At 40.0% G+C, this 13446-nt stretch overlaps 1 protein-coding gene across 1 annotated transcript in view; it reads right to left on the bottom strand.

Annotated features, from left to right (window-relative positions):
* C4H3orf70 (chromosome 4 C3orf70 homolog) overlaps positions 1–13421 on the bottom strand; it is a 79768-nt gene extending 66347 nt beyond the window's left edge. Inside the window, exon 1 of the mRNA XM_046659160.1 lies at positions 13004–13421. Coding sequence (XP_046515116.1) covers positions 13004–13193 — 190 coding nt within the window. The 5' untranslated portion in view covers positions 13194–13421. The remainder of the gene's footprint in view (positions 1–13003) is intronic.
* Between the last annotated feature and the right edge of the window lie 25 nt (positions 13422–13446).

Genomic DNA, 13446 nt, shown 5'->3' with positions numbered 1-13446 from the left:
GAGGATTATGCTTAAGCAAAATAAGTCAGAAACAGAAAGACAAATACCATATGATTTCACTTACATGTAGAATCTAAAAAAGAAAAAAGAAGAACTGAACTCATAGATACAGAGAACAGATTGGTGGTTGCCAGATGCAGGGGGTGGGAGAAGAGAGAAATGGGTGAAGGTGATCAAAAGGTACAAACTTCCAATTAACATAAATCCTGAGGATATAATGTACAGCAGTTACTATAATTAATAATACTGTATTGTACACAGTAGCCTGCCCTTATCTGTGGTTACACTTTCCAAGCTTTCAGTTACCTGAGGTCAACCAATGGTCTGAAAATATTAAATGGAAAATTCCAGAAATAAACAATTCATAAGTTTTAAACTGCATGCTGCTCTGGGTAGCAGGATGAAATCCCATATTGTTCCACTCCATCCCACCCAGGACGTGGATCATCCCTTCGTCCAGCATATCCATGCTGTATAGCTACCCACCCATTAGTCACTTAGTAGCCATCTCACTTATCAGATCGACTGTCATGGTATCACAGTGCTTGTGTTCAAGTAACGCTTATTTTACTTAATAATGGTGCCAAAATACAAAAGTAGTGATGCTGGCAATTCAGATATGTCAAAGAGAATTCATAAAGTCCTTCGTGTGTGTGTGTGTGTGTGTGAAGAAGATTGGCCCTAAGCTAACATCTGTTGCCAATCTTCCCCTTTTTTCCTTGAGGAAGACTGTCACTGAGCTAACATCTGCACCAATCTTCCTCTATTTTGTATGTGGGATGATGCCACAGCATGGCTTGACAAGCAGTGCTAGGTCTGCACCCAGGATCCGAACTTGCGAATCCTGGGCCACCCAAGCAGAGTGTGCAAACTTAACCACTACACCATCAGGCAAGTTCCCCATAAAGTACTTCCTTTAGGTGAAAACATGAAAGTTCTCGACTCAATAAGGAAAGAAAAAAAAATTCATATGCTGAGGTTGCTAAGATTTATGGTAACTTTTATTACAATATATTGTTATAATTGTCCTACTATTAGTTACTGTTGTTAATCTCTTACTGTGTCTAATTTACAAATTAAACTTTATCATAGGCATGTACGTATGGGGGGAACAAGTATACATAGGTTTCAGCACCATCCGTGGTTTCAGGCATCCTCTGGGATCCTGGAATGTATCCCCCATAGATAAGGAGGGACCACAATATTGAAAGTGGCCAGAGTAAATCAAAAGTTCTCATCACACACACACACACACACACACACACACACACACAAATTGTAACTATGTGGTGGTGGATGTTACCTAGACATTGTGGTGATCATTTCACAATATATACAAATATCAAATCATTATGTTGTACACCTGAAGCTAATAGAATGTTAAATGTCAATTATACCTAAATAAAAACAAAACAAAAACTGTGGTACATCTACATAATGGAATATTATTTGGAACTAAAAGGAAATGAGGTATCAAGCCATGAAAAGACATGAAGGAAACTTAAATGCATATTACTAAGTGAAAGAAGCCAATATTAAAAGGCTACATTCCAATTATATGACATTCTGGAAAAGGAAAAACTATGAAGACTTTAAAAAGATCAGTAGTTTACAGAGGTGGGGTGGAGGGGAGATGAACAGGCAGAGTACAGAGAATTTGTACGGCAGTGACAATAATCTGTACGATATTATAATGATGGACATATGTCATTATATATTTGTCCAAATCCACAAAAAGTACAATACAAGAGTGAACCCTAAGGTAATCTATGGACTTTAAATGACTATGATATGTCAATGTTGGTTCATCCTTGGTAAAAAAAAAAAAAAAAAAAGTACCATTCTGGTGAATGATGTTGATAATGGCGGAAGCTATGTATGTGTGGGGGCAAAATATATGGGAAATCTCTGTACTGTCCTCTCAATTTTGTTGAAAACCTAAGTGATCTAAAAAAATAAAGTCTTAAAAAATAAGATAAAAGACATTTCACCAAAGAGAATACATAAATGGCAAATAAGTACATGAACATTAGCCATTAGGTAAATGCAAATGAAAATAAAAGGAGTTAGCAATACATACCTATCAGAATGGCTAAAATAAACCACCACCAAATGCTGCCAAGAATATGGTGAAGAAACTGGATCACTCATACATTGCTGGTGGGAATGTAAAATGATACAGTATGTACAGAAAACAGTTTAGCAGTTTCTTAAAAAATTAAACATGCAACCACCATACTACCCATCAACTGCACTCCTAGGCATTTACCCCAGAGAAATGAAAACTTCTGTTCACAGAGAAAACCACAAGCAAACATTTATAGCAGGTTTATTTGTAAAAACTGTAAACAACCCAGATGTCCTTCAATGAGTGAATAAACAAACTGGTACATGTATATCATGGAATACTTCTCATCAATAAAAAGGAACAGACTATTGACACACTCAACAACCTGGATGAATCTCCAGAGAGTTATGCTGAGTGAAAAAAGCCCATCCCAAAAGGTTACATACTGTATGATTCCATCTCTGTAACATTCTAGAAACGACAAAATTATAGAAATGGAAAACAGATTAGTGATTGCCAGAGATTAATGAGGGGATGGGGCAGGAAGGAAAGTGAGTGTGGCTATAAAAGGGTACCACGAGGTATCCTTGCAATGATAGAAATGTTCTTTATTCTGTCTGTATCAATGTCAATTTCCTGGTTGTGAAATTGTACTCGTTTTGCATGATGCTCCTACTGGGAAACTGGATAAAGGATATGTGAGACCTCTGTATTATTTTTCACAACTACATGTAAATCTACAAATTATCTCAAAATAAAAAGTTTAACTTAAAAGGATGAAAAAAGTAAACCTGAAATTGATGAGAATCAGAAATAAATTAACCTAACTGATAATATAACCATACAGAAAAAAAAACAAGAAACTTTTGAACACAGTGCTCTGACTATATATCCTTTCTAAGATAGTCTACAGACCAAAACATGCAAACAAGCTCAAACTTATTCATCAGTTTGTTGTTGGCAGTGGTACTTACACAATAATTCACAAACTATCTTGTGTGTAGTTGAGGATAGAGGAAATGAGTAAATATTACGATGTACTGGAAACCAGGGTTCTTACCCACAGGGAAGGGAGGTACAAATATGGAATGGGGAAAGCTGAAGGACACACGCACACACATGCACATACAGATTTCCTAGATCTGTCCAGTGAAAGGGCCTAAATGCAGTAACATCCAGTAGAAATAAGCACACTGAAAGCCCAAACAATGGTTTCCACACCATTCTTCACTAAAAGGAACTGGGGTCCTTGGAAAAATAGCTGATTTTCTTGTCTGGAGCAGGGCAATTAGTAGGTAAGCCTGGAACATGTCGTTGTTCCAGAAAGCAGGGAAGTGCTCAAAAAATGACAGGGATGTCGAAAGGACACAGGAGTGAGCTTGAAGGGGCTCTCACTGGCCAAATTTAAGACAATTTGAGCATCAAAAAGAATTGAGATACCTGATTATAATATATTGAAAAAAATAAGCTGTCTATAGTAATACCTAAAAAGAAGGGCTTCAGGTAGAGAAGAGAGATCTCATCTTTACATAAGAATGCCATCAAATGGTAGAAGGATTGACAGAAATAGAAAATCACTAATTTGCAGCCACCAAGGTAATAAGTGATTCACACAAGAATCTTCAATCAATACTAGAATCACTGGGTTAAAGTTTGCTGGGAAAAGGATATTCACTCTGTCAAAGTATCATCCCACAGATTAGTTAAAAACAAACAATACTTTAAGCAAAGAAAAATAACAAAGGGGAAAGGGCATCTTTATAATGACAGATTTGCCAGTTACCACCTAGTGTGAGCAACAGTGGAACAACTTGACATTACACGTCTTTTCGTGTGATGTTACAAGAAGGATACAGTATCACCTATGTAACAACTCAAGAAAATGTTTAACCAGAATCTAATCATTATGAAACAATTAGGCAATTAAAAAATATAGACATTCCATAGGCAGTTAACCTGGATTCTTCAAAAAGTCCAATGTCATCCAAAAAAAATGTGATTGGGGCCAGCCTGGTAGCATAGTGGTTAAGTTTGTGTGCTCCACTTCGGTGGCCCAGGGTTGGACCTACACACTGCTCCTCAAGCTGTGCTGTGGCAGCATCCCACACACAGAAAGTAGAGCAAGACTGGCATGGATGTTAGCTCATGTACAATCTTCCTCACCAAAAAAAAAAGTGTGATTATTCCAGAATGATTAAAGGAGACTAAAGTGATATAATAATGAAATGTGGTGTATGAGTCTTGATTGGACCCTGGATTGAAAAAAAAAAGCCAGCTATAAAAGTCATTTTTTGAGAATTAAGGAAACTTTTTATTAGACAATATTACTGAATAAGCTTTAATTATCTTAGGTGTGATTAGTATTCTGGTTATATAGGAAAATGTCTTCATTCTTAAGAGAGGCATGCTGAAATATTGAGGTGTGAAGTGTCATGATGTCTGTAACTTACTTTTAAATGTTTAGGAAAAAGGAGGTGTGTGTGTATGCATGCGCATGCGTGTGTGTGTGCAGAAAGAGAGAAAGCAAATGAGCCCAACAGAATTTTCCATGAAACACCAAATTATTACCCTCTTAGTGTTTTTATTTCACCGAAGGTCTGAAAAATGAGATACAGAGGAAGAAACACATCTGTATTACACCAAAACATCTAGCTTTAAATGGACAAATAAGCACTAGGGAGGTTAAAGAATTTGTCCTGAATAGACTGCTTTGGGGCATTGTGCAGACACAGCTGGAAGGATTTATTACACACTGTTGGCACTTCGGATATTGCATGTTTTTGGCAGTGTGCTTACAGAATACCGTTAAATATCAGAAAATTCAAGAACAAATCAACAACAAGAACAGGAGAAATACAAAACAAAAATTCTGTGAATTTGAGTAACACAACTTGCAAAGACTACAATGGAGTCTACTTTGTCCAGCATTCTAGCAGCCAGGAGTCCTCTATGACCCAGAACTTTTGCCATTATACAAAACCAGTATTCCAAATGATGACCAAATATCACCACAGGATCCTGACTTCTACATCATTAAGGTTAACTATGTTCACTTTCACTTTAACATAATGTAAGTTTTGTACTATTCTGATCCTTTGAAACCTGTTGACCCATATTTGATATATATGATATATCTGATTAACCAGAACTATCCGTTGCTTAACAATGGTGGAAAACAGGAGGGAGCAGGGCAGCAGTAGTTGGAGCACAATATCAGATTTCATGAGAAAAAGTAGATAGTCACCATATAGTAACTATTACAAAACAGACCTACTAACAATGATCAATAACAAACTCAAAAATTTATAAATGTAATATTTGAAAGGTCTATTTTCACTATCTTTGTTGTTTTTGAGTGTTCAATTGAACAAACGGTCACAAAGTGAATTCCAGATTAACCAGGACGTTCGTGGAAGAGGGAAGCAGTCAGAGTTGGGGACTTTGACAATCATCACACTCCAAGGCTGCTACTATTATTATCCCCATACTGAAAGAGAGATTAAGCAACTTCTCCCAAACCACACAACTAGTAAGCGGGCAGAGTCAGGTTTCAGACAAAGTCAGGATGACCTGGCCATCCAGCATTTCCACTGTCTATCTGTTTGTTTGAGGAGGGGCCGATGCCACCCTTTACCAAACACCTGCACCGAGGACTTTGCCTGTGTCATTTCACCTTCACAGCAACTCTGTGAAGGAGGATTTTTCTTCCTATCTTTCAGAAGAGAAGACTGAAGCTGAGAGAGGCTGAGTAATCCGTCTAAAGTAACACCGCCAATAAATGGAAAGACCAGGATTCAAACCGAGGTGCGTCTGACCCCACGGCCCTTGTCCTTCTAGGACTACACTGTGCCTTCCACATTCTATGTAGAAACCATTTATTTTTCAAGAAAGCAACTCTTCAACTAGACAACTTCTGGTTGTTAAATATGTGTTCTTATATTTATTTGAATTAATAACATAATTTGTCTGAAAATATTCTTTCTTGTAATTAATGAGATTCTACAACACGGGAGAACAAATAAAGTGAGGGTGTCATAACGTAGGAAATTATCACAGAAAGGCCCTCTAAAGCTATCTGGTTCAAATCCCCAAGTTCAACAGGCTTGGAAGCCAATAATAATTAACAGTATGTATACAAATCTAACCAAAAAAGGCCCTGAACCAGTGAGGGATCAGTTGAGGATATGACACGATGGAAGCTCCAGATTATACAAATACATTATTAAATGTTTTTTTAAAGTATAGTTTTAAAGAGTTTGCATCCACTCTAAAAACGTTCATATTGCATATAATTGCCCTTCTCTTAAAATCAGAAACCATTCTTGGCACCAGCCCAGTGGCACAGGAATTAAGTTCACGCACTCTGCTTTGGCGGCCCAGCGTTCACCGGTTCAGATCCCAGGTGCAGACCTACACACTGCTTATCAAGCCATGCTTGGAAGGTGTCAGGCATATAAAGTAGAGGAAGATGCACATGGATGTTAGCTCAGGGCCAGTCTTCTTCAGCAAAAAGAGGAGGACTGGCAGCAGATGTTAGCTCAGGGATAATCTTCCTCAAAAAAAAAAAAGAAAAAAGAAACCATTTTCATTTTATTTACTTAATTCGTGATTGTTCCAAAAAGAACTTTAAACAGCTGAAATCATCCTCACTGTACCTTAAGTGGAACCAAGAAACCCAAAGCCCTGTTACCAGCTGGTCTGTAAGATTCTGATGTACATTTACCACACCTGCTCAGAGCTCCTACATGCAACCTTCGGCAAGTTTCCGAATCTGAAAAATGAGAATAATAACAGCAGCTACCTCACAAGGTTGTTGTGGTTTAAATGAGCTGACACATGCAAAAGGACTACAGCTACGCCTGCCTGCAAGCATTAGTGTGTTATCTGTTATTGTTGAAGTTGACGTATGTCCATGATGGAAGCACCACTGGGACGGAAAAGCACCTATCAGCCCTCTCTCTCTCAAAAGCTTTGGGGAAACTCACTCAGAACCTGATCCCACACTTGTCCTCTTAACATCTGTAGCCTCTCCCTTCAACTAGCAGACATGGTAAGAACCCTCACTCTTAGAAAAATCTTCAGTTGACTCCTCCATCCAAACTACCACTCCTTTTTTTTTTTTTTCGCTAGTTCTGTCAAACTTCTTTAATATATTTTCCGTAGCTACTGTTATTGATATGATTGACATGTTCCTTAGGAAAACCAGCTGGCCTTCCCCTGGGGAAGTCAGAACTTGATTCTGTCCCACAGTTGTGCAGAAGCAGGAAAACAGAACAAATAAAATACCACAGAAATCACAACACCAAAATACTAACAGGGAGAAGTATATTTGCCCTAAGGTCCTGATGGTTAAATTCTCTAACCAGCTCCTTCTCTCCCTATGGGAAATCAATAAATAGGACGCCAAATTACAACCAAACATTTGCTTGGATAGTCCATTAGAGACCAGACATTTAGGCCGCTAGGCAGTGTACCACCTCTCTGAACAGTCTTGAAAAGAAACACTTCCAAATTCTGCCTTTTCAACTCCCATTTTTCTCTATTTCCATACTGCCCATCCACCTTCTGCTGTGACAGTCTTTCTTTAGATATGTTAATATCATTTATTAGACTACATCAAGTCCTACTCTTCCTGCTTTCAACCTGAAAGAGAGACACCTTTTAAGATATCTTTTGCAGAAAACTGAGCTCATCTATTCCGTAATTTTATTAAGCCAACTCTGAGTTCTGCTGGTGGCACCTATATCATACTACGTACACTCCCCCGTTCCCACCCACCCTGTCACCTTCTAATCACTTTTGCTTCCTTAACCCTTAACTTGAATTTCATTCCCCACCACATCCAATGACCTCTTTACACTTCTCATTCTTCTGTATTTCACTATTGCAACTGATACAACTTGCCACCCATTTCTATAAAACTTTCCCCATCATTGGCTTTAACAGAGCCAAAAAAAAAAAAAAAACCTCTGCTGATTTTGCTCACTGATTTTAAATTACTCTACAGTACCTACAGGGCTTAAGAGTCCAGGTCCTAGAATCAGACAGACCTGGATCCAAATCCAGGCTCTACTCCTAACTAGCTCTGTGCCCGTGGGAAAGTTACTTAACTTCTCTGAGCCATTTTCTTCAACTGTAAAATGGACATAATGACATAATTGGCTAAGTGATTAGCATAATAAACTTACTCTAGCACAAATTACTCACTCAATAATATCTGTGTCCTACTTCTCAGCTCCTGACATTCTATTCTTTTTTCTACCTTGAAGAATTCACTGCCTCAAATAGCTTTGACTAATACTGCAATTAAGTATATGCCTGAAGCTACTGCTGCAGGACTAAACCTTCCACCTTCTTCTTTAGCAACAAAGAAAAGCACTATTTGTATATTTCACCTATATCTATGAAATAACCTGTTGAAAACTGATTTCAGCTTTATACTCTTCTGAAAACACTCATTTCCCTTGGCTTCTGCAATACCATACTTTCCAGACTTTTCTTCTCTGGCCATCTCTTCTTAGAGTCTACCACCAGCTCATCCTACTATACTCAGATCCTAAATATTAGTGTTCTAAAGGGAAAGCCTAAGGGTTTTCTTCATTTCTCACACTACAGTCTCTCCCTTGGAGACCTCATGCTTCATCAGCACCACAAGTGCAACCTATAAATAAGTAAATGACTTCCATATTATCTCTAGTGCAGACATCTCCTCTGAGCTCTAGATCCCTCTACCCAACTGCCTACTGACATCACCACGTGATGACAAGGCAGCTTAAACTCAATAGATCCCAAACTAGCTTCATGATCTTCCTGGAGTCATGATTTAAAACGGGATTCAGGATCCATGATCAACCAAACCTAGTATTACGTTGCTTTTAGTGAACGAATGGCAGCACCATCTATCCAAGCTGCATAATGTAGAATTCCAGAAGTCTAGAAGTTATCCTTTATAATCTTCCTCTTCCTCCCCCTCCACATCTAATCTATTCCAACTTCCATTATATGGATATTGCTGCATGAATTTCAATCTATTTTTTACACAAATACCAAAATAATCTCCCTTGCTGGCTTCATTCCCCTACTGCCCTTGTTATCACGATGATGCCAAGATCTCTATCAACTCACACCCCATGCTTCCCCACCTTTGCAGTTCATCCCTCCCCCACATCTCAACAACCTAATTTCTTATTCCTTCTAAATACTGTCTACTCCAGCCGAATTTGCTTTACAATATCTCCATGCGATTTATTCTTTCCCATCCCTCTTCACCAAGCTATGCCTTTTTCTGTCAAAACTCCTCTTGGAATCCTTCACTCATTAATTCAACCCAATATCACTCCTTACAAGGAAAAAAAATAAAGTTACAGATTCAGGACCATACTTTATTCAGCCCAATAATCTACCTTTGACAGTGATACCAACTATAGTTTCCCTCCCAGACATGATCCTCAAAATCAGTCATTACCCAATACACTAATTACTTCCTTTAATAATACATCAAGCACTACATCGATCAATATTTACATGTTTTGTCTTTTATGAACACGTATATATTTTTAGCCTTTTCTATTTCATAAGGTTATGAATTTCACAAGTTTAACATCAACCACACAAAGCTGAACTTCCTCCATTTGTTCTGGTAGCATCAAGGTAGTCCACTGATTTTAGCATTTTCTCATTTGGTGAACAAGCTGATAGTTTTCTCAGCCATACCATTTGTAATTCGGAGGGAATACAAAAATAAATACTGCATGAATCATGCCCTTATCCTCTGCTTAAAGGGCACAATCCAGCTGTACTCATATTTATATTCCTAGTTTCCATAATACAGTCTCATAAAGAGAGGGTGCTCAACACATGTTCAACAGAATTAAAGGAACTCTGCTGAGGACTGACACTGTAATGTTCACGAACGCCGAAAAGAAAGGAGGACTTCTCAAATATATTATCTCTGCTTTTCAAGAAAAATTATATTTGAGCTAAAAAAAAAGGGTAGAAAGAACTGATGCCAGGTCTAGGTGAGGAGACTAGAACATAGCACCTTGCTGCTCTAAATGAAAGGAAGCTCCTCGTGACTGTGCTCACTGAATGGCTGCCAGTGTAGGCTGCACGGAGACCCGGAGGGCTGCCAAAGACTGGAAGAGAGCAAATACATGGAGACCTGATTTTTTTTAAAAAAAACAGGAAGAACTGCCAACAATAATCTAGTATACTTGACATCAATCTTTTTCTAAATTCAGATTATTCATTCAAAAAATAGCCTCTAATCACTTAAAAAAGAAAGCGGTAAGCGTTTGTAGTACCAGCCGGAGTGATACCAGACTAATCTAATTTCTTATCTTTTTTTAAGAGTGTGTGTTTAAAGACAGATCATACATTAAAAAGCAGTAAAAAACAGTGTGTTGGTAGGACTGCAACAAGGTATTTGACCAGGTTCCCATTATACCCACATGGATAAGATAAATATAAGATGGATAACAGTACAATTAGGTGGCTAGGAAACTGTCTGAATGACCATAACAACAAGTGCTCATTAATGAACTGCTATAAACCTGAAGGGCCATTCTACTGGCAAGCTTCAGGACTCCATCTGTGGCCTTCTGTTCAACAATTTTATCAATAACTTGAATGAAGATGTAGAAGGTTACTATACTACTGTTGGCATCCAATACGCAGTTGACATGAAACCAGTAGGCTCCTAATACATATTATGAAAGAGCCCGGATCTAAAAACACAACGATGAGCCAGAAAAATGAGCTGATTCTTAAAAAATGAAATTTAATAGGGAAAACTATCTAAGGGATCAATCAGTACCTGCGTCCAAAACTAACTGTGAGATGGGCAAGCGCTGCAACTTAATTGCCACACATGGAAAACAAACAAACAAGCAAAAAAGGGCCTAATGGTTTTAGTTGACTGCAAGCTTAGTTCAATCTGACAGCAGCAAGCTCAATATGATGGGGAGATCAAAAAAGCTAATGTGATGCTAGCTGCAGCAGTAGCAGCATCTCAAATGTGGGAGATAGCAGTCCTGCTCAACTCCAGACTGATCAGACCACAAATGGGATATTGCGTACCCCTTGCAGGGGTCACAGCCTTCAAAGGATCATAACCATATTGGCACAGGTTCAGAACAGAACCAGAATGCTTAGGAGCCTGGATATTATTCCATAAAAGGAAAGGCAGAAGGGAACAAAGATTTATAAATAGGAAAAAAGAGTGTCTTGCGAGAAAAATGATGGCTACCTTCATTCAGTCATTTAACAAACAAATTCCAAACCTATTTCAGGACAGATATTGTGACAGTGGCTGGGGATACAGAGAGAAAATAGTCTATGTCCATGAGAAATTCATATGTATAACCGAAGAGTTGAAACAGCCATGATCTAAAAAAAGGATTAGATTGTTCTATATGATTTCATAAGGTAGAAATAGGAGCAATGCAAAGAAGTTAGAAAGCAACCGATTTCAGCTCCATATAAGGAAGAGTATTTTAAGAGTCAAGCTGTCTAATGAAGGAAGAAGCTGCTTGAGAAGCTTGCAAGGCTCCCATCAGGAACCGTGTACTTAGCAGGGACACTGCTGAAATAAGACAGGCACTGAACTGGACATTTTTACTGTTCCTCACAGTCCACACTATGATTCTACCCTTTCCCAGGAAATGGACTCTCACCAGATTCATCCCACTGTGTACTTCAGCATCTCAGGTTTCCTACACTTGCTACTTCCAACTTTGTACCCTGTCCCCCACTGAAGCAATGCTTTATAACAGTCAATGGATCTGAGAGCAACAGGAATAATGAGAGATAGGAAGAACCGGACCCATCAGCACACAGAACACAAAACATCAATATGTTCAATGTGCCTTGTATTTGAAAAGAAAATGTAACAATCTCTATCCCTTCATTCATAAATTCGACTCAAAATATTCTATTATGTTGAATTAATGTAAATAAGGATTTATTATGTACTGCATCTCTTGTTGGGAGCCATTTTTTTCTAACCAACAAGGAAAATTTTAATTTAAGATCACTTCGAGAATTCGTGTCCTACATAAACACTCCAAAACCCTCTATTATAAGGTTATGTGGCAACTAAGTTTAGAATATATTTCTAAAAAGAAATTATTCATTAGATATAGCGGGCTAAATATCATGAACTAATCAAATTGTGGAATTCTGATTAAACGACTACTTTAACCCATTCTAAAAGTCACAGGCAGGATAAACACAGAGAAAAGGTACAAACTACTTAGTTCTCGCTTTCATAAACTGGTTTAAGATTATTTAAGCTTACCTTCATTCATTTTATTTTGTAATTTTAAAACAGTGTCACATATCGGGTCTCTATGCTGCATCTGGGTATTTAAGGAGTTCACCCTTCCAAAGTGTTAATATTAACTTCTTGGAAGTAGTCCCTCACACTTCAGCGCTTTCTCAATTTGGATACAATAAATGAGCCACAATTCGATTTCCCAGGGCTCTTTCTTTTAAACAGCAGCCCGGAAAGACAAAAGTGAGAAAGAAAGAAGAGCATCTTTAACCACCAGCCCTGAAAAAAAGGCTTCCCCTCTGGTTGTCGTCAACTCTGACTACCTACCATTTCTGGCTGTCTACCATTTCTCAACACACTGCCAGGTCGTTTCGGTTAAAAAAAGAAAAAAAAAAAGCAGATTCCAGTTTTCCCGGGACGGGGAGATCCCCTTCTGTAGAAGTGGCTAATGCTAGGCTCCCCGCGGGATCTCATCTCGTTGCCAAGGCAGCGCCAACCCGAGTCGTCCGGCCCGAGGGCAGCTCCCACCGGCCCGGAGCCGCCCCAGCCCGCGGGAGAGCAGCCCCGGCCCAGTCCGGAGCCCCCGCGGCCGCAGAGTCCCAGCGCGACCCCAGACGGCCCCGCGGGCGCGGAGGAAGGCGGGGAGACGCGCCTCGACTTACAGTGACACCATCCCAGGTGACAGCACCAGTGCAGCTTGAAGCACTTGCCGTGGCTGTGCGTGGCACAGATGGAGAGCCCGTCGCACGGCTGGAAGTCGGGTCTGCGGGCAGCGCAACTCCGCGCCAGGGCCTGAGCCTCGTCCACTTTCTCGCTCTTCCAACCCCGCTCGGGCGCCGCCGCCGCACTCATCTCCTCTCCCTCTGCGGAGCCGAGGCCGGGAGCCCGGGAGAAGCGGCGTCTGGGCGGGCAAGAAGCCGAGCCGGCTGCAAAGCGGGAGGGCGCGGCGCGGGCCGGGAGTCACGCCAGCGCGGGTCGCGGGCGGTGGCGGCGGCGGCGGCGGCGGGAGCGCGGCGGTCCCAGGCTGGCAGAGGAGCCGCCCCGGGCGCTGCGACCGGGGGCTGGGCCTGCCGCCGCCGCCGCCGCCTCCGCCTCCCTGCCCCCT

The sequence above is a fragment of the Equus quagga genome, chromosome 4 (assembly GCF_021613505.1).
Source record: "Equus quagga isolate Etosha38 chromosome 4, UCLA_HA_Equagga_1.0, whole genome shotgun sequence".
In the NCBI taxonomy this organism is placed as follows: Eukaryota; Metazoa; Chordata; class Mammalia; order Perissodactyla; family Equidae; genus Equus; species Equus quagga.
Note: the sequence above shows the minus strand (reverse complement) of the source record. Positions and strands in the feature narration are given on the sequence as shown.